General features: G+C 40.1%; 2 protein-coding genes across 4 annotated transcripts in view; both read left to right on the top strand.

The window, feature by feature from the left end:
• The window catches only part of SNX4 (sorting nexin 4), a gene marked incomplete at its 5' end in the record, with an annotated part of 29,140 nt that extends 19,314 nt beyond the window's left edge, over window positions 1–9,826 (top strand). The window contains 6 exons of the mRNA XM_081872984.1: window positions 299–364; window positions 2,088–2,177; window positions 2,604–2,703; window positions 4,358–4,503; window positions 7,526–7,640; window positions 8,001–9,826. Of these exons, the coding sequence (XP_081729110.1) occupies window positions 299–364; window positions 2,088–2,177; window positions 2,604–2,703; window positions 4,358–4,503; window positions 7,526–7,640; window positions 8,001–8,048 (565 nt within the window). The 3' untranslated portion in view covers window positions 8,049–9,826. The remainder of the gene's footprint in view (window positions 1–298; window positions 365–2,087; window positions 2,178–2,603; window positions 2,704–4,357; window positions 4,504–7,525; window positions 7,641–8,000) is intronic.
• An 8,125-nt stretch (window positions 9,827–17,951) lies between these two features.
• The window catches only part of ZNF148 (zinc finger protein 148), a 36,714-nt gene continuing 28,857 nt past the window's right edge, over window positions 17,952–25,808 (top strand). For 2 of the 3 annotated variants that reach the window (XM_081871520.1, XM_081871518.1), the window contains exon 1: window positions 17,953–18,222. The gene's annotated coding sequence lies outside the window, so the exon portion shown is untranslated. Of the gene's footprint in view, window positions 18,223–25,808 lie in introns of all 3 variants that reach the window. The other variant, XM_081871521.1, reaches the window with a different exon arrangement.

Here is a 25,808-nt window from a genome sequence, read left to right as displayed (position 1 = left end):
CAAACAAGCTTCTTTTGGGGGCCTTAAACTGTTGGGAGTTCTCAAAAGTCATATTTTACATGTGGTGTTTAAGATAGGATAACATATCTTATAACAGACTTTCAAATTTTGCATTCAGAACTACTGCTTGCTCGGAGGAAGTACAGCAGTTTAGCCAAGTATAACTTGGAGGTTTCTCCATATAGATACCACCTGGGGAGAGACTACATACAGGATGCAGCTTATTAACTTTCTCACCCTTCATGTGTTATGTTGTTTCTTATTTAAAAGTTTTTTTCCTTTCCTTTTTCGTCTGTAGTGAATGGAGTGCAATAGAGAAGGAGATGGGGGATGGGCTGCAGAGTGCTGGCCATCACATGGATGTGTAAGTATTGACTATCTGAGAGTTGATGGAATCCAGATGGACACATTAAGAAGGGGTGCATGTGTAGGAAAATGTAGTTTTGAGAAGATGGTGTGTTTTGAAAAATAGCACTGTAGGCTGTTCAGTATTTCATTAGCTTTAGCTTTGGACTGCTTCAGAATCTGTTGCATTAAGTAGCCCAAGGAATCCCTGGTGACTTAAAAAGGATTTCTTTTTATTATTATTTTGAAACTATAGAAGAAGTTGGAAACGCTTCCAGAGTTTCCTTTAAGCTACTATGCCAGAAACTGGTAGAATGAAACCTGATGTTCTTCATTTGTTTGACAGCAATAGCTGTTCCATAGATACTATATAACTTTATAGGTTTGTTTTTTTTAAAGTCACATTTATTTATTGCCTGAATTTTTAAATGGGTTCTGTAGGGTATTTAAAATCTGAGGAATTTTCAGTTATCCTAATATGTTGCCATTTAAAGCCCTACATGTTTCGGGCCCCAAGTATCTGAAAGACTGCCTCTTTCCCTACAGATTTGGGTGATGAAATTGGCAGAGGGTACCCTCTTGGTAGTTTCTCCATCCTCAGTGGCTGGAGACCTGTGAGAGAGCATTCTTTGTGGCAGCCCTTGAGCTGTGGAACTCCCTCCCAACAGTGGTGTGTCTGGCACCTTCACTGTACAGCTTCCAATGAATGTTCTTTACCTTGACCATTGATATCTGAGGTGTATATTGTCATAAAGTATACATCTATTTTTAGGACCCTCCTTTTTGTGATTGAAAGTTGTTGTTAACTGTTTAAATATTGTGTTTCAATGGTGTAACTCACCTGGGATCTTATGGTGGTCTTAGGGATCTTAATGTAAAATCATCATCATGAACAACAACATCATTTAGGCAGAGCTATCAACGTGTTTATTTTGCACTGATCAGTACGGGAAGGTAAAACTTGAGGCTTATTCTCTCTCATTCTGAAGCCAGTGGGACTTAAAACTCTGTTTAAGCAGTCAGCAGGGGCTTTGACCATAATGGCGATGGAAGGGGTTGGGGGCTGCGGGCTGCTTTTCTCTCTGGCTGTCTTTGCATCTGTAATGCCTGGAAACCAAGAGTGACAGCTGAGGCTCTTAGGAAGCCAGAGCCTGCCTATCAAAGTTAGCTGATCCTCCATCTCAAGGATTATAGTTTCAAGAAGTGTCCCACTGAGTATTCTTTTAAGTGTCTTCAACATTTTGCATCCTGGAAAGCACTGGGGAAGCTTTTTCAAATTGGCAGAACACCATCCCCTTTCTGGCTGCACTGCAACATTTCTTAAAGTTATTTGGTATAATAGTATTTGATCAGTAGGTGAGCACCAAAATTCTTCTCCTGCTTTATTGGCTACCTAACATAATGTAATAGTTGTCTTGTAAAATTCAGTTGGTATCTTTTATTTCATATTTTTAGCTGCCTGTTTGACTGAAGAGTGACAGTCAAATACTCTAACCTATTTTATTGGGTTTCCCTCCCTTGCAATAAAACTGCTTTCTTTTTAGCAGGAAACATATTACTAATATAAGATTTAATGTTTTATTGTAGCAATGGCTTGGAAGGCTTTTAAGGAGCATTTCTCACAAGTGCTTTTTCGATATATTTTGTTGTTGTGAGAAATATGTTTCTTGACTAGTACATAATTATTTTACAACACTGATGAAGTTTCAGGGGCTCTTTTATCTGTTTTGCTCTCTTAAAAGGTATGCAGCTTCAATTGATGATATACTAGAAGAGGAAGAACATTATGCAGACCAGCTGAAAGAATATCTCTTCTATGCAGAAGCTCTTCGGTAAGCATATTAGCATAATTTCTATGATGATTCTAGTTATGTTTAAAGCATTGCAGTTGAGCACATTTGTAAACAGTTTACAAATGTAAAAGATTATTGTGCAGGTGAGTTCAAAAGCTTGCTCATACATGGAATTCTGGAACAAGTTGCTTTCTCAGCCTTTTCTCCAGATCTGTTTGTAATAGGGAAATAATGGGGCTCACATAAAAGTGGTTGTATGGGATGTGACAGAGGTGCATATGGCTGTAAAAGTGAGTTGAAAGAAACACTGAGAGAACAATTCTCCCTAGCATGTCAGTTGGATCAGTAATTCATTAATAATGATGATGCGATTATTAAAATTCAGGCTAGATGTTGGTTAGGATGTGCATTAAAAATCTGATTTAAACAGTTGCACATGAATCTCTTTTATTGAATTATTTTTAGGGCTGTTTGCAGGAAGCATGAACTTCTTCAGTATGAATTGGAAATGGCTGCTCAGGATCTGACATCGAAGAAGCAGCAATGTGAGGAATTGGCGACGGGAGTAAGCCTGGTTTCATTTTTTTTCCACTTTCCTTTCCAAAATCTAGAATTGGAGAAAGCCAGGTTCTTACACTAAATGGCATTAATGTATTGCTTGCTGACAGGAGACTTGTGAAGGGTCTTACTCAAGTTGTAGATCTTAGTAATTTATTTCACAGCGATTTATGCTGTTCATGCAAAACTTCTGTATGGAAAATGTTTGTGTTGACCACAAGGGTGTGTTACATGCTGCTCAATAAAGTGCAGTTTTTGAACTTAGAGGGAGGCAGGAGAGAGAGAGAGTGGGGGGGGGGAGAAACTTTTTACTTTTAGACTTTAAAATATTATCGAACAACTTCCCTTGTTCAGTGGTCTGGGAGGCACCCAGTGAATTTGGATAAACAGGAGTGTTCTGTGTACTTGGTGGTATTGACATCGGCATAGTTTATCTCATTGGCAAGATTTTGAGAATGCACAGTACTGCATTCAGAGTACTATTATGGATAGCTCTATTTGTCTAACAGCATATATGTTTGTGGTGATTGTGAGAATGGAGTTGATCATTTGAGTAAGTCAAAGGGGCATGAAGCTGTTTGTTTGGAATTTAATCACATTTTAAAAAAACTGTTATGGAAGGGATGCGTGTCGGGGAGGAATAGAAAGGAAGATATAAGCCATGGGAAATATTACATTTATTGTAAATCATAAGTATGTATGATATAATCTCCTTTTAATTGCTGGTTTTTATCCCTTACCTGTTTTAAGTCTTATGTGTTCAGTTTATCCATATGTTTTATCATATGCTGGTCTGTGACTAAAATAAAGTTTGATACTGATACTCCCTGACCCTACTAGGAATAGAGCAGTATGTAAAAAAATAAAACACTAAGACTGAAATCTTGCATATGGTTACTTAAATCTTTCTGAAACAAATGGAGTAGCTTAACTCCCTTTTAACCTAAACATTCAGCTATAAACATGGACTACTGAAAGAGGAGTACTTATTCAGTAATAGCTTTTTTTAGAGTTGGAGCCACTGTTTCATTGGTTCATTTCACAGAATCCTCTGAACCATTATTTGGAGGACTGTGGACTTGCTCTATGCTTCTCTTTCTTTCCCTGCTTCTCATCTTTATTTCTGCTTAACATTAGTTTGCCAAGCTAGCCGAATTCGTCCAACTATGGTTGCTTAGAAATGGAGCAGGCAATTGGCTCCAGAGATGGGAATGTGTAAGCCGGCAGCATATTCTTGGTCTGAGTTGTACAATGCTGCATTAAGTAAAGATATATAGTTAAAAATAAATAAATCTTGATTTAGGTTCAACAGTTTGTCTCTTTTAGACAGTGTGAGATCCAACATGGTGTCATTGTTAAGTGTGTGTGACTTGGATGAGGGAAATTCTAATTCCCCCTTGGCTGTGAAGAGCACTAGGTGTCCTCTGGGGCAGTCAGCCTAAACTGCTTCACAGGGTGGCTGTGAGGAAATCAGGGTTTGGAAGAACCAAATTTGTCACTGAGCTCTTTGAAAGACAGCTGGGATAAAAATAGAATACATTTTATATGCAGCTTAATATTTTGAAGTTATGTGTGTCATATAAGCTTTCCTTATTCATGTATTTGGGCACCTTCCCCTCCAGAAAAGCAAATTTCCCAGAACACTTGTTTACTGTTTTCAGACTGTAAGAACATTCTCCTTGAAGGGAATGACCAGCAAGCTGTTTGGCCAGGAAACACCAGAACAAAGAGAAGCAAAGATAAAAGTGCTCGAAGAACAGATACGTGATGGAGAGGAGCAGCTCAAAGCAAAGAATTTAGAAAGCCGGTAACTGTTGATCATGTTTAAAGAAAATGTAGATGTGAAAGTCATATTTGTGCAAGCTGACAGTATGCTGCCAGCATCTGACTATCTTTGGAAACTTTGGTTATCTGTTAAATGCTAAATACGAGGGAAGCAGCTATCTGGGATCTGTCACACAACTTTTATATATTTCTGGTGTTTATGAGTTTTTGCAAAATCTTTCACTTGCAAAAAGAACATATTCAGTCAGAGTAGCCCTATTGAATAGTATGACTTTTGTTGGCTATCACTCCACATTCTTAGCTACTGCTCGTGAGAGAAAGCTGAACACTTTCAAAGCATGTTTCATGGTTTATTGTGTGTGTTCTATTAAGATAGTAATACGTTTAGCAGGCTGGCTTCTCTGTCACAGAACAGAATACAAACATAATGCTTCTTCACACTGAGAAAACTTGGTGACTAAAAAAATCCCTTTGAGATTTTATAGAAAACATAGGTAGCTTCCTATTAAGGTTAGATTTATTAGCAGGCTACTCGTGAACAAACAGAATGATCTTTTGCTAGGAACAAAAATCTTAGGAAATAAGTGCTGACATTTCCAAAACCAATGTATTTGTTGCAGAGGAAAACAGCTTTTACGATTTCCTGTGTAAGGATTGCAGCTAAGAAGATCAATATGCTCAGTGTTATCTGTACATCTTAGTTTAAAAAAACAAAAATTTTGCACCCAGGGAAACCAGGCTTCATGCCAAGAGTAGTGGATTTCTCTGTGACCTGCATGAATTATGTAAATTTTGTGTATTTGCATAGGTAGCAAGTTCTTAGCAGAATTCTCCCCATCTTTATTATTGTGCATAATTCTGGCTTTGTTAGGCATGAGGCGAGGCAAGGAACTGTATAGGACACTGAAGGCCCCCTCCTTCAGCAGTCCCTCTGGGTTTGAAAGCTTCAGCAGATGTTTCCCAGACACTTCCAAGCAGATCTTTGCAATCACAAGCAAATTTTGCTTTTAAAAATGAAAGCTGAGATTCTCAGGAAGCTGGAGTTCTGCTCTCCCACAGAATTGCAGCATACACATGACCCTGAATAATCTATTCCATTTAATGAAGGGCAAGTTTGTATTTTACTTTTGCCATGCAAATTAATAGATGCTGTTCAGGTCTGGGGGGAACATGGTTTGGGGTTGGATTCAGAGAGTAGGCTTATGCTCACAGAATATTCATCACAGAAGGGAGGGTGCTTCTCATCAGTTTTTCCCTCCCCCTGCAACTTATTGTGCCCCTGAAAATCTTCTGTGGAGGATTGGAAAACTCTTCAAAACAGAAGGGAAGATGCAGGGAGAATTGACAAAAATTGCCTCCTCCTCCATCCCCACACACCTTGTTCATTTCACAGAACTGTCAGTTTGGATTGAAACCCCTTTCCCTGAATGGAAAGTTGTGTCTGAGAGCCTCATAAGGCTGGGGAAAGGTGCAGAAAATGACAACTAATGTAATCGAAAAGCTGGAGCAAACTATTATAAGGAAAGTTTGCAATGTTGCGAAGTGTGTGTGTGTGTGTGTGTGTATATATATATATATATATATAATATATATATAATATATAAAATTATGCATGGTGTGAAGAAAGTGGATGGAGAGAAGTGTTTCTCCGTCTCTCACAATATTAGAACCTGGGCTCATTCAGTGAAGCTAAATAGTGGAAGGCTCAGGAAAAACAAAATGAGGCTTTTCGCACAGCACATAATTAAACCTGGAAGATGTAGTGATGAGACCAACTGGGATGGTTTTAAAAGGGGATTAAAATGATGGCTGTTTATTATTTCCAGTATCAGAGGCAGTGTGCTTCAGAGCCCTGGTTGCCGGGGAGCATGAGCCGGGGAGTGCTATTGCAGGCATGTTCTGCTTGTGGGCTTTTCATAGCCATTTAAATGTTTGCACACTGTGGGAACAGAATGCTACTCTATGTAGGCCTTTGGACTGAGCAGTAGACTTCCAAGGTCCTTGACACAGTTCATCTGGAAAAAGGTCTGTCAATGAAAATCTGTCAGGTCATAAGAAGTAGAAGAGGGGGACAGGTTTTGTTTCCACCACAATGGAGTGTATTATTGCAGCCCCTTTTCTTTCTTGCATAGGATGAATGTCTACCATTCATTTCTATTCAAGAATGCAAAGCTGATACAGTTAAACCATGTAAGTATTGCCTCCAAGCTTTGGGGTCTTGGTTGGATGATAGATAATGACTGTTATGCATACCTGCTGTTCATAAAATGTTTAGAGACATTGACACTTTGTGTCAAAATGATTGGGAAATGCAATCTGGTCACTGAAAAAGGCACCAAGTTTTCAGTTTAGAAATAAAATACTTAAAATGTTAACTCCCATCAGCTGGCCAGTAAAACTATTCCAAACTTTCCAAAGAACAAATAGTGCAGAATACACAAGAGGGAACTCCTGGAGACCACCTTGCTTATTTCCTTCCTCCCCCCACCCCCTTACCCATATTTGTATATTTAGACACTAAATTGTATTTTAATCCCCAAGGCTGCTTAGGAAATAGTTTCCACATTCCAGAATCCACAGCAATAAAATACTTCCGTGAAAGGTTAAAATTCCAAGTAGCAAGCTGTCCAGATCTCCATCTGAGCCTCGAGCAGTAAAAGAAGCACGAGGGGGGAAATGCATTAATTACATGTAGTCATGTGGCCCAAAAATTTTAATCCAGTATTTTAATCCAAAAATTTAATCCTGTATATAAAACTGATCCCAGTTGATCTAATTGGAGAATCTGGATTGATAATTAATGACACATTAAATTGATAAATGCACAACTGCAATTAGTTAGCAAAGATGAGAGAAGGAATCCTGAAAAAATACTGAAAATCACAACCTTTCTTGAATATGTCCCCTTCTCATGAGCAGCTACAGTTGCTTCTCACATTGAGTAGGATGGTGGCAATTGTTCATCCAGTAAATAACAGGATTGATAGCTTGGGCTTACATGATGCAGGCAATTTTTGCACTAATTTGTTTTCCATTTATTGCAGTGACTTTATGAAAAGTGCCTGGACTGATATTGAACGCTTCAAAGAGCAAAAGAACCATGACTTGAAAGAGGCCCTGATAAGTTATGCTGTAATGCAGATCAGCATGTGCAAAAAGGTAAGTCTGTTGGACTAATGTTTTAAACTTGGGAAGCACAGTATGAAGATTTAATACATGTTTCTGCCCTCAGGAAGGGAAGCCTCTGGATACTCCTCTCTGCATTACTCAGTAGCCTGCTTCCACAGCCCTATTCTGTTATGCTCTGGGGATAGGAACATTCTGTTTGTGCTTAAGCATAGAGCATGCATTACATGATGAATGTAAGATTTGTGCTCCTCCATCATGTGTAAAATTCCCAGGATTTTTAAGTAGAAATGGATGCATGGATTTGGGTAGTTGATTCTATCCAACTGTCAGCTTGAAAGCTCGCTTCAAAACCAGCATTTTCTTTGTTTGTTTTTTCTATTTCTTATGAAGGGAATTCAAGTTTGGACAAATGCAAAAGAATGTTTCAGCAAGATGTGATGTATGGAACTCAGTCCTTCATGGCAAATTGCCAGATAACAGAAGCACAAGTGCATGAACATGGATACTAAGTTGCTACATTATTAAACCATGGAATTGGTGTATTTGTGAAAGTAGGGCACAAAGAATTGGTCTCTGTTCCTTGATGGCCACCTTGTGGCTTCTTCTGCATGCAGTAGCAAATTGAACATTGTAGTTCTCTCTTGAGGTAAGGCTATAAGGAGGATCCAAGTTGGCTCCAATGATTACATAAACTAAACTGTTCAACATACTAGGCTCTTGAACCACCAATCTTTGCACTATGTAAATCATTTCCAGGTACCCCTTCTTCATATGTTGCTGTTTCACAATTGTAATGCTATAAGATATGCTGATGTTTTTCCCATTATTATTTTTTTGTCATGGCACAAAATTATGTTTTCAAAGTTTAAGCACCATCTGTAACATAACACATGCATTGTACATCTCTGAAGAAACATTTTTCCAAAAAATTAGCTTAATCTTTATATCAAATTTTTAAACAGTGGGGGTGCTCCATACATTACAAGGTGGTGTTTCTGTGCTTGAATTTAAAACCAATAGAAATCTATTATAGAATTTCTCTAATTGCCAGCACATGATTGAACAATTAGCACTGAATAGTTACTGTTACTGACCTCAGTAAAAATGCTTAACACCAGCTTTAAATTTACTCAGCAGCATCCATTAGGTTAAAAGTATTTGGTTCTGCATCAATGTGTCTTTTTAAGATTATGCTGAACATAAAATTATTCCCCTTGTTGAATAGTAACAGCGTTCCACCCCACCTGGAAGAACACTATTAATCTGAATTGCTTTTGCTTACACTTATAGCAACATAAATGTGAATTGCATTTATATGTATATGCATCTGTTTTGTTTACTGCACTCATTTTGTCCAGTTTTGTTTTTTTTAAAGGGAAATGAATAGAATGAATTGTTTGGTGTCTTCTCTGGTACAGTGTGTTCAAAAGCAAGGTTGCTCTTGCTCGCTCTGAATCTTAAAATGCAAGACACTAATTCCCAGCTGTAAGAAAGATCTAATGCACATTTGCTCTTCTGCATAGGAGTCTTTAAAATGTCACTTGAGTAAATGTGGAATCATGCCAGACATAATTGTAGCAAAGCTTCTGAGATTAATAGTATTCATTTGTAAAGTATGCATTTAATTATTTCGGATGATGACACTGTATTAGTTTACATATTCCAAAAAGAACTACTTAATCTGTTTATTTTCCCCAAATCAGATCTTGTTTCTTGCTGCAGTTATAAAACCAGGTTTCCAGAGTAAAATGTTTTCAGCTAAATTGATGTAATTTTTGATGTGTGGTTTTAAAGGTTAACAACTTATTTTAAGAATGGTTTCATCTTTATTGTTTAAGTGGAAAATTCATCCACCTTAAGATGAATATATCTATTGCCAATCATTCCATTTCAAAGAACTGTAGAATCTGGATCCTAAAACTGAGTAAAAACTTGTACATTCCAAAAAACAATAAGCAGCTACAAAGTTAGATTTTTCTAGTAAACTTCCTAGAGTAGTCGTGCCTTAATTTAATACCACTAGGCACTTGGAGTCAATATTTTCCATGCACTTGATCTTCCTAGTGCCTTCCCCTATCTCACCCCTCTATTTCATAAGCTGTATAACTTAAATGTATTAGTATGCCTTTTTCTTGCTAACTGTATTAAATCTGAGAAGGGATCAAAAGGTTGTTGTATGCTTTGTGCCAAATGCTAAATAAAACTACACTTTATTATTTTTTGTATTTTTTGCACTTATTTTGAATTGTCCAATTATTAAAATAGTTGTATCCTATATTGGGCTTCATTTACTTTTTAAGAAGTACATTTTCATTTAATGTGGGACTCAAATTCTTGTTTGCTAATATACATCTCTTTCTCCCTCTAAAAAAAAGTAACCTCAAATTCATTTTTGCTCAAAGTAAACTAGTACAGTGGTACCTCGGGTTAAGAACTTAATTTGTTCTAGAGGTCTGTTCTTAACCTGAAACTGTTCTTAACCTGAAGACCACTTTAGCTAATGGGGCCTCCTGCTGCTGCTCCGACACTGCACGATTTCTGTTCTCATCCTGAAGCAAAGTTCTTAACCCGAGGAATTTTTCTAGGTTAGCGGAGTCTGTAACCTGAAGCATATTTAACCTGAAGCGTATGTCACCCGAGGTACCACAGTACATCAGTCCTATTTTAGATGAGGATGCTGGTTGATGCACTGCTTCAGATGTAACCTAAAAGATGGATTGGGCTATCAGTAATAAGCTCATTGCCCTCCTGCATTCTTGTTCATTCTCAGTAACAGCAGACTCCCGCATCTTATCTGTCCAATACTTCATGGAGAGTATTGTTTGCAATTTTTAGTTTTTGTAGAATTTAAGGGAGTGTGCATGTTGTTCTCAGACAGTCTTCCATCCAGGCACTGTCCCAACCTAGATCTAATTAGCCTCAGCAAGGATGCTTCATCATATTGTTGCGGATCCTGTATATAATATATTGTAACGATGAATTGTACTTCTTGGACTGCCCTCAAAGCAGTGGAGGAGGCAAGAAGGGTACTGCCAATTTCCCCAAGACACTGAAGGAGAGTGCAGCTTCAAGGTACTGTACTAACTTTTTTTATTGGAGTAAACCAAAAAGTCTCGTTAGCAGAAGTTTTCTGTAAAAGGAGAGAACTTTGATATGACAAAAACACAAAACAAGCATTGCATCTGACAAGTTATACCTGAAACACATAAGGCATAAAAACTTTATGTACTGCTTTAATAAAGCAGGATTTTAGCATTTTTAAAGGTTTGCCTCACTTTGGTTTCTTGAGACTCTGGAGCAAATTGACTTTCCAATATGTCTCAGAAAAGCTGGCATCCCCTATAGGCTCTCATTTCACTCTGCAGTACTGTGAAACAAGTCTGTTTCTGTTTCAAATTGTTCTAATTGTGTGTTGTTGAAATGTTGGCTACTCAGCAAAAGGAAAATTGTGTGCATCAATGTTTCTACGAGTGTATGGATAGGAATGTTTCTACAATTGTATGGATAGGAACATATTCCTACCGTACCTGCAAATACTATAGCAGTTGATAGAACCTCTCTCTAGCCTGCCATATTTGAAAAACCTTAACTCGTATTGAGCTCAGTTTTAGAGAGTTTAACTGTGTTACTATGGTGCCCAAAAGACAAGCTGTTAGTTCAGTACATTTTGCTATTTTGAAGTATCCAGGGAAAGCTGTCGGGAGTATGCCAACAATCATAGTGGCTTGCTCTGTGCTTCAGAATGTCAGCATCTATATGAAGATTAAGTATTAGAAGTGGAACATTTACAAGACAAATGGAACATGTGCCTGCATCAACCATTAGCAAGTAAGCTAGCTAATCTTAACTATCAACTATCATGGATTTCTCTCCAATAATTTTTCAGACAGGTAAACTAGTAAGCTAATATTTGCATAAGGAATATATCTATACTGCACATAGATGCTCAGATACTTCTTGGGCATTTTGCTTTCTATATTCAGTATCAACATGTTATTTCAGATACCTGTTTTGACATCTCAGACAATTGACTCCTGACTCCGACTACCTTACAGAGATGGATATTTCAACAATAATTTAACAATATTAAACATGCTGGATTGCAAAAATAATTATTCAGACATGTTTTGTAGCCAAGGACCTCTGTAGTCCCTGCCCCCACTCCACAGTACAGGTGTGAGCTCACAAATTGATATTTCTGCTATGAAAAATTTAGGACAGAGAGTTTGTTGGAGAGGTAGATAGGGAGCAGCAGCCTTGGATCATCTGAACCTTTGCTAGATACTGCATAGCTTCTCAAGGTAAGGAAAACTTGTGAGGAATAGACTATTCTTTCTGCTTAAAATTTGATATAGACTGAATAGGCTCTTTGTGCTTTTTAACTCCACTTATCCATTGAACTGTGGTGTCTAAATATACTCTCTTGTAATTAATTTTTGGGCACAGTTTTGATTTATGAATGTAGTAAAAATTACTTACTGGCAAACAAACACATTTTATAAACCCAGATGTGAATAACCGTACATCTCCCGACTAGTGTCTACCAAAATTTGTTTCTTTAGAATGAAAAGTATTTAGGTAAAAGAAATGTTTGATTACATATTGCCCCCTAGTGTCAAAGTATTCCAAAGTAGCCTAACACACACAAAAATAAGGCAGAACAATTTGCAATGGTTATCACGACATTTTCACAGGCGAGGAATCTGTAAAGAAATAGGTACCACATAACAAACATCTTCTTGTGTGAAAATGGGGTGTTAAAGTCATTGTAAACTCCCCCTTCTAAATAGAGTCTAGAGACTCTGCAACTGTCAAATGCCCCTTTCTACCTACAGCTTCCCTCCTGTCCCAGACTCTGCCATAATTCTTCTCTCCTATTGCACCTAAGTAGAATCCGTATTGTTGAGTTGTTGGGATCTTTAATTTGACCTCTGGAACTGCCAGCCATTATGGAATGCAATTGTTGGCAGAAAAAGGTAAATTGCATTCTAAGTATCAGGTGTGTTAGGGGAACTGGAAGAATCAAGGCTGAAAGTTTCACATCCACTTCTGATAGATCCACAAGCCACAACTTTTTTGACAGCTCTAGCAGGATGTCAGATTTGTGTTTCTCTACATGATCTCAACCTCACCCCTGCTTTCTATACAGCAAAACAAAAATAAAAAATTCAGGGGAGCACAGATTTATTATTTTTGGCTTGATGCTGAAGGCTTGGACATGCCTAGTGCAGCAATTGCTGGACTGTGTGTTAAACCATGGTTAAAATGAAACAGGTATGGCAGGAAAAACAGCAGCATACAAGTCACTGCAAGCTTTTCAAGGAGATCTATATATTAGTTCAAGGGTTGCCATAAAAGCCACAGGCGAAAAATTATATACTGTAACCGGATGTTTTGGTTTATGTGGTTCCATAGAATTGGAAAGGTGTTGCAGATTTACTATGCGGTCTGCTTTCAGGACACTCCCCAATTCAAAATGGTGGCTAAAATGTAATTTCCCTTACAGTTCTGACACGCTCAAAGAGACTTGAAGGGGAACTGATCCATGTTTGTTGTTATGTTAGCTGTGTGCTACCGTGGGAAAGACTAAATGCAACATATGGCAGGTACATTACTGATAAAAGTACAAGATGGGAAGTGTGCCCTTCCTTCAACATTTTCCCCAGGTGTAATGTGCAACGATGATTCATGTTAGTCAGAATACACAAACCAGTACAATAACAAATAAATAAATATGCCAAAATTAATAATTTATTTCATATCAGTGGAAGGTGGCATATTATGTAATGAACTAAATATTCAGCTGTATGCTACATGAAAATAAGAGTAAAAATCAGAGCTTGTTCTAAGCAATCCTTAAGCCATTTTCACATATTCTGTAGCCAGACTGATCTGTTTGTATCTGGCAAAATATGCAGCGCTTCATGTCGCATGGTTACATTTTTTACATGTTAGAAATGTCTAAATTTTTAGTCTTTTCTGTAGAAGCCATTCGTTATCGATGTGCATCCTTTTTAGCTGAAGCTATACAGTGGTACCTCGGGTTAAGAACTTAATTCGTTCTGGAGGTCTGTTCTTAACCTGAAACTGTTCTCAACCTGAAGCACCACTTTAGCTAATGAGGCCTCCTGCTGCTGCTGCTCCGCCACTGCACGATTTCTGTTCTCATCCTGAAGCAAAGTTCTTAACCTGAGGTAATATTTCTGGGTTAGTGGATTCTGTAACCTGAAGCGTATGTAACCCGAGGTACCACTGTATGTTGCTCCTTCTATGACGCATAGAAATGTCTGTGATATTTGCAAATATCTATTAATATGTTTCTCTTTCTCCAGCAGCCTGTATAATTTTTGCAACACTTGTATCATTGGTTTTTTGTACTGCTTGGCTTCTTACACAGGGCATGTAAGGTGGGGAGCACAATCTACATCTGTTTTCTGCCGCATCTGACAACATTTTAGTGTCTCAGTTACATATATACTGTTAAGTCTAATTCTACTAGATTATACAGGCTTGGGTTTCAGCAAGCAAAGCAAAACATTGCTTGAAATAAACTTCCAACAATTGTTCCTGCTCCTAACTTGCCTATGTTTTAAATGTGTGTGTACTGAAATTGCCCTATTGTGTGACCATGACAGGGCTTTTTAAAGAATTTGTATGTCTTGCAGCCTGATCCTGTAGTTTTTTGGAAGTAATTCTCACTAAATGAACTGGTGCCAATTTAAGATTGAGGGTGCCTATTTAATATTACTACATATGGCATGTTTGTGCCACATTGGTGGTTGTTACTATAGAATCAATTATTGAAGTGTGTGTGTCCATCCATCTTTTGTGTTAGAATAACCTTTTAGATAATGTTTTGAACATTAACATTCTGAGAATGTATTATTTGTACAATAATAATATGGTGTGATCTTTGATAAGCTGTTATGAGACTGGGTTAATCCTGAAAGGTTATGAGATAAGATATAGTTTTGGTTCACTTGGTGTATTATCTCTGCCAGGAACTGGATGGAGGGAATACGTCACAGTCACTGTCGATTCTACTCAACCTCTTCGTAGCTTTTCATACCATCACATGCTATGTTTCTGGATTGGGTGGCTGTGATGAAACTTTGGAGCCTGTTTTATGGTGGTTCTGGTCCTACTTGGTGGAGCAGTTCCTGAACATGGTGCTGGGGCAACTCCTGTTCAGTGCCTTGGCTACTGACCTATGGTGTCCTTCAAGTTTCAACTTGTCCTCCATGGTATTTAACATCTACATGAAACCATTGGGTGAGATTATCCAGGTCTGGAGGGTTCAGTATCAGCAATATGCAGATGACACCCTACTCTAAATCTTGTTTCTATCTAATTTCAATTAAGTTGTTCAAATTCTAAGTCCAAACCCAACATTGCTAATGGGCATGGTGAGGGTAAATAAATTGAATTTCAATCTGCAAAAAAAAAAGAGTTTCCCCCAGTCATAATTTGGATGCATTCTTCAATTCAGCCCGGAACTTGTAAAACCAGTTTTGCACAGTGACCAGGAGCATTTGCCCAGGTATGACTACTGTTTCCATTCTTGGATGTCAGATCTAGCCATGGCAACACACGCCTTGGTTATATTGTTAGGACAGCTGTAACCACTGGTTCTGTATTTGAAGAGTGTTTGAAAACCTCAGCTGCTTCAGAATGCTGTAGCCAGACTATTGACCAGAGCCTGTCATAGACAGCACATGTTACAATAGCTTAATAAGCTACCTGTTTATTTCTGGGCACAATTCAAAGTGCTGACATTTGAAGTACATTTCATGGAAACTCAAGAGTATACCTTTGTGCCTGTTCCCTCTGTAACTGTGTTCAGGATTGCAGCCTAAGTAAAAATATTTAGATCGTATTTCATAAAATGATATTAAAATATTTGTGGATATTTATTCTATGATTCCTGTGAAATGTTTATAAATTGTTTGTATTAGTTCATTTCAGTGTGAGAGACTAGTTCAGGCCCAACAGTTAAGGAAATAGTTTAATTTGGTGCTCATTAATTACTAGTATTTCAGTTTTGTGGTCTACAAACTGTAAAAGGGTGCAATCCTGGCACACAGTGTGACAGGCAGGCGACTCCAGGAATATCAACTGGCCATCACTACTGATTAATCAAGTTTATTCAGCGATACACAAAGTCTTGAGAGATGATAATCTCAGCACAACGGCACTACCATAGTAGTATGTTGCTGAAGATCTTGGGAGTGTGGGAGAGCTGTGGAAGTATCAGAAACATCACAGACCTGCTGACATATGTTCCAGTGCCTTCACCATAATTTCCCTGCAATTTAACTAACTACAGGCTGCCAAGCAAATTTGAGAAAGGATTCCAGATGATGCAGCTTCGGAAAAAGGAGTGGCTTTTGTTGTGCTGGAGGCCTTTCATTCTATTTCTCATTAGAGGCAAAGCTAGTCATGATGGTGGCAGGCTGTGTACTTAAACCCAGATCTGTCCCAGTCATGTAGAAAATGAGAGTCTGGTATTAACTGAAAAAGGATAACATGGGCTGGGAGACGCTAACACTTTTTCTCCTACTGCCCCATAGCTTATTATCCACCAACCCTACAAGCAGTGTGATTGGGACAGATGCCGGCTTAAACATCTCTGTTTAAACATCTTTTCTCCTTATGTCTAGCTTGGCTCTGAGGAATCTAAATTCCTTTTTAAAAGATGCAACAAAGGAAAGAAACTGGAAGCAGAACAAAATTTGTCAGCAAAGAGGCAGCGCCTTTAAAAAGTGGAACAATCTATAAAAAGTATATTACACTTGAGTATACTATTATTTACATATTCATGTGTCTCTTCTCTTTGTCTCCAGTACACTCTCCTCAGAAGGAACATCATCAAATAAAAGTCTGCCCTGGAACTTCCTAATACTCATGGATGTGGGGAGTATAAAATGTTGTCTATAAGTGCATCCACACTATTTCCTACGGAAAAGATGGCATCTTTATTACATTCTCATCAACTGTTGCTCTCCTGTGTTTCATCAGTCTACCCAGAAAATTAGACTCCTGTGGAAGCAACAGCACAGCACTGCAATATCCAATATTTCCCATCTGTGTTAAGAGGCATGTAAAGTGGCCTTGATGTGTTAGTGATATTATTTATTTGTTATTCCATTTATATCTCATCTTTCCTCCCTCAATGTAGTGTACATTGTATCCACCAGATGTATTAGACTGCAACTCAACCACCCAGAAACAAAGGAAATGCTGGGTGGAGCTGATGGGAGTTGTAGTGACAAACTTCTGGAGAGTAGCTCTAGCTCTAGCAGCATGATCTAAGCATGCTGTAGGGATTATGCAGGTGCTGGGAGGCCAAAATCTCACTGCAACACATCTGAATTCATCCTAGAAGGGGAAACTACCAGCTGTTTAGTCACTCACTACTGTATTGAAATGAACCTACCTGATCCATTAGATCAGTAGCAGGCTTTGCTTTCTGGCTTACTGTTAGTGAAGACCAGATTGGTGGGCATCGGCAACAGGGCCTTTTTAGATGTGGCTCTGCAACTGTGGATTTCTCTTTTTATAAATTATAAATTATTTCTGGCCAACTCTTGCATGATGATGCTGGTGCACTTTTTTGTTTGCCTTACCGTGTTCCATCTACGGTTTTCTTGTCAGTTTGGGGACATCGGGTGTGTGGAATAAATAACCCAAGATAGGACTACCTAACACCCTTTAACCTTGTGTATCTGAAGAAGTGTGCATGCACACGAAAGCTCATACCAAGAACTGACTTAGTTGGTCTTTAAGGTGCTACTGGAAGGAATTTTTTTTTGTTTTGACTATGGCAGACCAACACGGCTACCTATCTGTAACCCTTTAACCTTGTTCACCCGACTGCAGTTGTAGCATCTACTCCCTCCCTGCACTCTCCTCTGCACTTTTTAGGTAGGCCCCCTTGCTATTCTCTTCTCTCCCCACCTCCTTGATCTCCAAGTGCTGAATTTCAAGTCAGAAGTCCAAGCTGGCCTAGAAACCACACCGATGAATCGAATTAGTCCTTGATGCTGGTGGCTGCAGTTCACTCAGAGATTTGGGATGGAGGGGCACACGCTCAGAGTCCCCAGCACCCAGAAACAAGTCGTGCGGCTGAGACCTCCGAAGCCTTCCCCTTCCCCTCCCTCGGCCTTCCACTTCTCTGTTACTACTCCTCTCGCTCTTTCACCCACCTTCCCTTCAGGGGGAGAGAGCAGCAGCAGCTAGCCCTGCTTCTGGTGGCGGGTTCGGATCCTGCGGGCGATTTCCCAAGCTGCACCGCGGCGGCGCTCTCTCGCTCGCTCTCTCTCTCGGCCCGTCGCTGTCACCGCCAGTAGGAGGCTGAGGCGGCTGCGCTTTCCCCGACCGGCCTGCCGCCCGCCGCCGCTGCAGCAGCTTCTTGCAGGAAGGGAGCCATCGCTGCTGCTGCTGCTGCCGCCGCCATCATGGTGCCCGGGGCAGGAGCCGGAGCCGCGGCCTGGGGGCTCTGAGCCCCCCATCACCTCTTCTTCCCCCGCCGCCCTCGCCTTCCTCTGCCACCGTCGTCGTCGTCATCGCGCCGCCGCCGCCGCCCTACTCTTTCCCCAGCTTCGGGCCGCCGGTAAGAATCCAGCCGCGGAGGGGACGGGAGGCGGGCCCGGGCTCCTTGCTGGGGCCTCGTCGCCTGAGCTGTGTGGCGGCCCCGCCAGGGAGGGGCGGGCGGAGGGAGACGCTTCGGGCCTGGAGCTGGCGGGTGGGTGACGGTGCGAAGTGCGTGAGGCGAAAGGGGGCTGAGGGGAGGGGAGAGTCCGGGCTCCGCCGTGTCCCCCCCCCCGCCTCCTTTCCAGATCCCGCTTGCACGGGGCCTTGCAACTGCTCGCCAGGAGGAGAGCTGGGATCTCGGGCGAGCGAGCGAGCGAGCAGGCCTCGCTGGGGCTCCGGTAGCCCTCCGAGCCCTTCGTAGGTCAGCAAAGGCAAAGGAGACAAGATATAGGCAAACAAAGGAGGAAGGGGGCTATGGGGGGAACGGGGGGGCGCGGGCAGATCTCCCCCGGGAGGCTTCCCAACCCCCCTTCCCCCCTTCTTCTTCTTCTTCTTCTTCTTCTTCTTTTTCTTCTTCTTTTTCTTCTTCCAAGGTGGCCTCCCTAAAAATAAAAAAAAAAGGAGAAGAGAGCCTGGCAGACAAAGGGACCTGCAGGGATGACCGATCTACAGAAATGCACATTCCTAAACCTTTGGCCCACAGTGATTTCTTCCTCTCCCCTCTTTGCAGTTTTTATAACCTTGAGGGTTGTTTTTTTTAAAAAAATAAGAAGTCACATAGGCTACCCTTCAGATGCTTGACACTGGGACAGTCATGACTTCAAAGGGTGACCCCCTTGCCATCAGCCCCTTGAACTACCTAAACCTGCGATTGACAGCCTGATACAGAAGTGGCCAGCCCCAACTCTGGTTGCTTCCTGTTCCAGCAAGGGATCCCTAGGATTCCTGAAGACAGCCTGGCAAACATTAGAGACAAAGGGATTGACAGATCCCTATGAACAGGCATCTTCAACACCTAACAGGCAATTTTGTCCTGCTCTGAGTGTTGCATTTTGATATAGATGGGTAGGTAAATCTCCTGCAGGATTTCCCCCTTCCTCTTTCAGAATTGTTGCCGCAAGAGTAAGTCTCACAGAGACCCACATGCCCTGAATCTGAAGAGCCTGTAAATAGATATGCAGAACAGAGATATCTAGCTTCTTTTTCCTGTTCAGCAGGGGACTCCAGTCTCCTTAGAGACAGACTGTCAGAAACATAGATTATGGCTGCAGGCTTGTGCACACTTACATGGGAGTAAATGTCATTAATCTCAGTGGAATTTACTTCTGAGTAAGTAGAGCATCAGGCTGCACAAGACAGTCAGAATGTGAAATGCACCAGTTTCCAGATGCAGAGCAATCTTAAACCTTCCTTCCCTCGCTTCCAGTATAGGCCCAAATACATTTCTTTTTCAGGTACTGAATTAGGGAACTGAGACATGCACGCACATACTGTCTACTTCCTACAACTACTGTTTGGATACATAACTTAGCCTAGCTCATACTCCTATGTGATAAGGATTTTGCAGTATACTGTTTGGGCTCATTTATTTGTAAATAGTTGTATATTAAGGTACATACCTTGTCATAAGGAGAGCATTGCTAAGTGGGCACCAAGGGGTATTTACTAAGAGTCAACCTCAGCATGAATAGGAAGATAAAACTGGGGTGCCACTATGGACCCAGAAATACACTTACTTCTAAGCTATAGAGATAATTGAACGTCATCTACACACTTCCTGCTTCTTCTAGCATTGTGTATTTCTCCTTGGGAGTTCATTTGGAATGATTTCAGTAGAGATGCATGAATGGAAGATTCTGCATTGGAATTGGTCACCGCTATGAATTTCTGAGGAAAAGTTTGTCAGCACTAGTTTCTGACTATCTGTCCAGAGATTGTCTCTAAAAATTTGTGTGACTGAACAACTCCAACCCAGAGGTTTTTATATTTATGCCTGTATGGGAATAATTTCAAAGTGTTCTCATAAAGAAATACATTGAAAATGGCCAACTCAGTTGTTGCTAAAACTTAGCCCAAATACATTTGCTTTCCTTCAGAAATGGTTGTGGAAAGGTCAGAAACATTCAGATCCAGACTTAAATGGTGGCCTACATAAATATAATTGTAATCCAATATCTGAAAGCAGTATTGCCAGATCTGTGGCTATCTGCTACCTACCACAATTGAATCCACTATCCCATTCCCTCTTTAGTCTGGTTACATTCCATGTAAACAATATTTTGGAGTAAGTGCTTGTGAAGCATAAGAGAGATCATCAACACTTTCCATTTACAAGTTGAGACACTTATACTGTAGATGAAAATTCAGTTTTAGATTTAAAGTTTTCCTAAAATGTAAGATTGTATTCATTTTCAACATAACAATGGGGCTAAAATATGTGAATTCAATAGATAGTTTCAATTCAATTCAATTTCAATACAATTTTTGTGAGGCCTTCTTGCTCTGTGTCATTTTTAGAAGATTGGGGTCCAGTTATTTTGGATAACATTCCACCATGTTTTTTATAAGTGTCTTCAAAAAAGAGAGAGACCTTTATAGAGTTTTAAAGGTACAATATCCTTTCTGTTGGTTATCTTTGTTGTGTAACTAGTATTTTCTAGGTTAACTGTTGTTACTAGTTTGAAGGACCTTAGTCTTTTTGGATTTTAATCTTCAATAACAATTGCTTTTTGTGGGACAGATAGATGTTGAACTGCCGGTAGTGATTTGGGAAAAGGCTTTCTTCCTTTTCAGAATAGAGAGTTGGGAGAGCTTATTTTTTTACACAAATGCTGGCTGCGGTTCTGCCAGAGTTATCCACAAATAGGTTCCTCAGACTTCAGTAGGACTGGCAGATGTGCAACTTTGTGCAGAGTTGTAGCCTTGATATTTACTTAACTTTGAGAAGGGTTCATTCAGGCTGGGGCTTCTATTAAAATCTGTATGCAGAACTAGTTTACCAGTATTGAACAAACACTTGTGGCTGGCTATTTATTATAACACATCTTGCCCTGAATGTGAAAATGTGAGGCTGTGCTTTTGTTTGTTTTTGTTAAACATAGTTTTTGTCTTTGCAAAAAAACTGGGGTATTGGCCTGTGACCATATATGATAGATAACCGTTAAAAAGATAGAGGACTATGTGCAATGTTAGTCCTGTTCAGAGTAAACCCTTGGATTGACATTGCTTACTTAGGTCCATTTACTTCAGTGGTTGTACTCTTAAATATAATGTACTTGGATACAGTCCAAAGTAACATGTTTTTGATAAATTATATACATTTAAACTGATACCTCTTCAAGTCATGTCTAAGTGATTAGAGGAACAATAAGGTAATGTAATTACTACTAAAGTTTCATAAACTGGGGTTTTGCTTAGGGTTTTTCTGTAAATAATCTCTTTATCATTCTGACTGCTTTGGTCTATGTAGCAATAGATCAGATGGTGATAGAAGGACAACCTTTTAAGAGCTCTCATAATTCTGCAATTTGAATATAACTTAATAGAGAATTGAAAAATACTGAACTTTACTTCTCTCTTTTCATGTATTGGAGATGATTATTGGATGCTTCAGAATAATATCTGAAGAAGAAAACCTCAACTACAAATGTAGAGTTGGGATGTTATTTCTTTCTTTCACAAAAGGATTCTCTAATTTAAGATCAGTTGCAAACCTTTCAGGTTTTTCCTCCAACCAGCTATGGTAATGCTAGGGTTCCATTTTTTCCCCCTTGTATAAGCACCTAATCATTCTTTAGAATTCAGTCAAAGCCTGCAAGGATTGAAAGTTAATATTTAGACTATTATTTAAAGAGTATCCTGCACACCACTGGGTAAAGAAAAAGTATGAGGTGATATCCATTGTGACAAAAGCGGTTCATTCCTTCTTCTTTTCGCACCTTGAAAGCACCTGCACCCTGCAATATGATCAGGGGGTTCCCCAACTCACAGGAGTGTATTTGCAAGGTGCACAGGGAGCTGCAGGGCAGGGGGGAGAGAGAAATGGAAGTCCCACTGCATGACGACATCATTGAATGTTCACCATGGCCCCTCCACTGAGAAACCATATAGAAAGTCATAAGCATGTAACAGGATGTGAAAGTACTACCCTTCAACAGGTGCATGGGAAAATTGGTTTGACACAGGTATATTGGAACACAATGGCAATATTCCTATTTCAAAAATGCATAAAGATCTTAGTTTGCAAGGGGTAATGTTGTGCAATTTGGAAACTGCTCTGTCTACTCGGTTTGAAGAGATTATACTTTACTAGGGTCAAAATTGAATGAAGGGGATCAGTGTAAAATCAGCATCTTAGCCATTTTATCATTCTCTCTATTTGAGATTGTCAATAAAGCAGTACATTATATCCTGTTTAACATGAACACCTAACTCTGGGTTCAAAGCAAGTAAACAGCCCCCATCCATTTAAGAGAATTGATATCATTCATTGCTCATCACTATAGGTGTATATACACATATTTCAACAGAGCTAAGAGTTAACACAACTCTCCAAAATACGTAATGAGTGGATGCCACATTTTCCTAAAATGATTATTTTCTGGTAAACTGTCTATCTAGCTTAATTTGAAATGTCAATTTTTTTCATGATAAGAATCTCCCACACTTCTAAGAGCCATTGTTTCCTTGTGGGTTGCCTGGGATCCTTAAGTTGTCAAGCCATCAAGAATTTGGTTACAGCAAATAAAGCAACTAAAAGCTGCTATGCCTTGTTATACCAACTATATTATTAAATAGATCACATATCATTATAGCACTCTAGTGCAATATTTTATTTTTTGAGCAGTTTCACATTTGCACTGATTTTTGAATTTTGCAAAGCATTGCATTTGATTGGCCAGTTTCAATGAAATGTTATCAATGAAATGTTATCAACAGGTGTTGCTAACTTGTGGGCTGTATGCAGGCTCCTAATAGGGTTTTTTGACCCTCCCATAATTTGCAGTTTAATTTTTTAAAAAACTCTCCTGTGGATCCTTGCTGTGATGTGTCAAAAGGTTTATTGTGGTCCTCCAAAGTTAACATTTTTACCCCCCCCCAAAAAAAACTGTTTTAAACTGACTGCTCCTGCGATACTGTAATGCCAGAAGGTTTCATGACCTCTCAACAATTTGTCCCAAATTCTTCCCCCCATCACTCCCACAGCCCCCCTGCTGTGATTGCATGGTATGAAAAGGTTTTTTCCTGACCCCCAGGAACCTCCGGAAGTGTCCTTAAAAAGGGGGAAGGCTCACTTCCTTTTACAGTTCACCTATACTCACTTTTTCACTTTGGCCACATCCACTTTGACATTTGGTCTCCATGGATTAGTGTGGCCCTCAGCCTAAAAATGGTTAAACACCCTGGTTCACAACATTACTTTATTTTTGCCTTTTAAAAAAATGTAACATATAGTTTAATTTTCCTTGGATGATACTCATTTTTAAAAGATACCACAAACAATGCACCTAGGCTGCTAATATTAAAATTGGCATATGGTGATAAAAGTACTCTTTAAACGTTAGAATTGCAGAATTTGGTGTGATGGAAGATAGTAATTTTGGTAAAATGTAGGACCACCGCCCATTCATCAGCAACCTGAGGACCCCATCAGTCCAGGTGGAAGTATTTTGTAGAGACCATGTTGTAGAACTGCTGATTCCACATGACTCAAGCAAGAAACCCAAGTCAGCTTAATGATGAGAACTTTGGAAGTACAGGTAATAAATATCCTGGCCCTCCTTTCTTTTTGTTTGCCAAGGCAATCAGACTTTCTAATGGGTGCTTACCTGCTTTAAAGGTGTTGCACACAACTTTTATATAAAAGACCAAATACACAAATAGTATCTGTGTGGGAGAAACCCACTTATCCTTAAAATAGCAAATGAGCTCACAGAAGAATGATTATACTCTAGAACACCAAAGATACACACTTTTCTCAAAGTATCTGCTCCATCTGTAGTCTTTTGGCTGTTATCCAACAGAGAAAGTCTTATAAAATGTGTAATCTTACTGGAAGCCCCTGCCCAGATCATTAGTACTGCTATTTGTCTTGGTTGTTATTTATTTGAGTTAATGCCGCAACCTATGAAATCTGAAGAGGTTTACAAAAGTGAAATGCAACAGGCAAGCTGGAGGCTTCAATGGGACTTTGCACCTGATCAAATGAGCTGTTCTTTGAGCATGGTAGCTTACACAATTGTTTCCAGTGCAACTGCCCAATTGACCCCTGACTTGCTGCTGTTGTTCCTTTACCAGTGCTCCACTTGTCGCTTCTGCACAGGAGATACCCAGCCGTTGTAGCAGTGGATGTGTGGGGCTTCCTGTTTCCCTCCTCCCCAAAATATCCATTCAGTCTGCCCCAGAACAGATTTTGGGGGTGTGCGGGGAGCTGCAGGGGGAAAGGGAGGAGGAGGGGAGCCCCATTGTGCAAACAGAAGTTCGTTGTGCAAGCAGGTTGACACCTTGGATGCTGTCCCAGGAATTAATATGCACAAGTTTCTGAAATGGGATTATTGCATGCATCTATATTGGAATTGCTTTTAGCTGTTTCAGTTGTTTTTGTTTGTTTGTGTGTTTGCTGTCCTGGCCCTTTTTGGGAGGAAGGGTGGCTATAAATTATTATTATTATTATTATTATTATTAATAATAATAATAATAATTTATTTATACCCTGCCCACTCTGGTCGGCTTCCAACAAAACACTAAAATGCAATAACCTATTAAACATTAAAAGCTTCCCTAAACAGGGCTGCCTTCAGATGTCTTTTAAAAGTTTGGTAGTTATTTTTCTCTTTGACATCTGATGGGAGGGCGTTCCACAGGGCGGGTGCCACTACCGAGAAGGCCCTCTGCCTGGTTCCCTGTAACTTAGCTTCTCATAGCGAGGAAACCGCCAGAAGGCCCTCGGCGCTGGACCTCAGTGTCTGAGGCAGAACGATGGAGGTGGAGACGCTCCTTCAGGTATACTGGACCAAGGCCATTTAGGGCTTTAAAGGTCAGCACCAACACTTTGAATTGTGCTCGGAAACGTACTGGGAGCCAGTGTAGGTCTTTTCAAGACCGGTGTTATACGGTCTCAGCGGCCGCTCCCAGTCTTTAGTCTAGCTGCCGCATTCTGGATTAGTTGTAGTTTCTGGGTCACCTTCAAAGGTAGCCCCACAGAGAGCGCATTGCAGTAGTCCAAGTGAAAGATAACCAGAGCATGCACCACTCTGGCGAGACAGTCTGCGGGCAGGTATGGTCTCAGCCTGCATATCAGATGGAGCTGATAAACAGCTGCCCTGGACACAGAATTGACCTGTGCCTCCATAGACAACTGTGAGTCCAGAATGACTCCCAGGCTGCGCACCTGGCCCTTCAGGGGCACAGTTACCCCATTCAGGACCAGGGAGTCCTCTATACCCGCCCGCCTCCTGTCCCCCCAAAACAGTACTTTTGTCTTGTCAGGATTCAACCTCAATCTGTTAGCCGCCATCCATCCTCCAACCGCCTCCAGACACTCACACAGGACCTTCACCGCCTTCACTGGTTCCAATTTGAAAGAGAGGTAGAGCTTGGTATCATCCGCATACTGATGAACACCCAGCCCAAACCCTCTGATGATCTCTCCCAGCGGCTGCATGT

This window comes from Podarcis erhardii, assembly GCF_964252035.2.
Source record: "Podarcis erhardii genome assembly, chromosome: 1".
In the NCBI taxonomy this organism is placed as follows: Eukaryota; Metazoa; Chordata; class Lepidosauria; order Squamata; family Lacertidae; genus Podarcis; species Podarcis erhardii.
The sequence above is the reverse complement of the archived record's forward strand: the minus strand, read 5'-3'. Positions and strand labels throughout refer to the sequence as shown.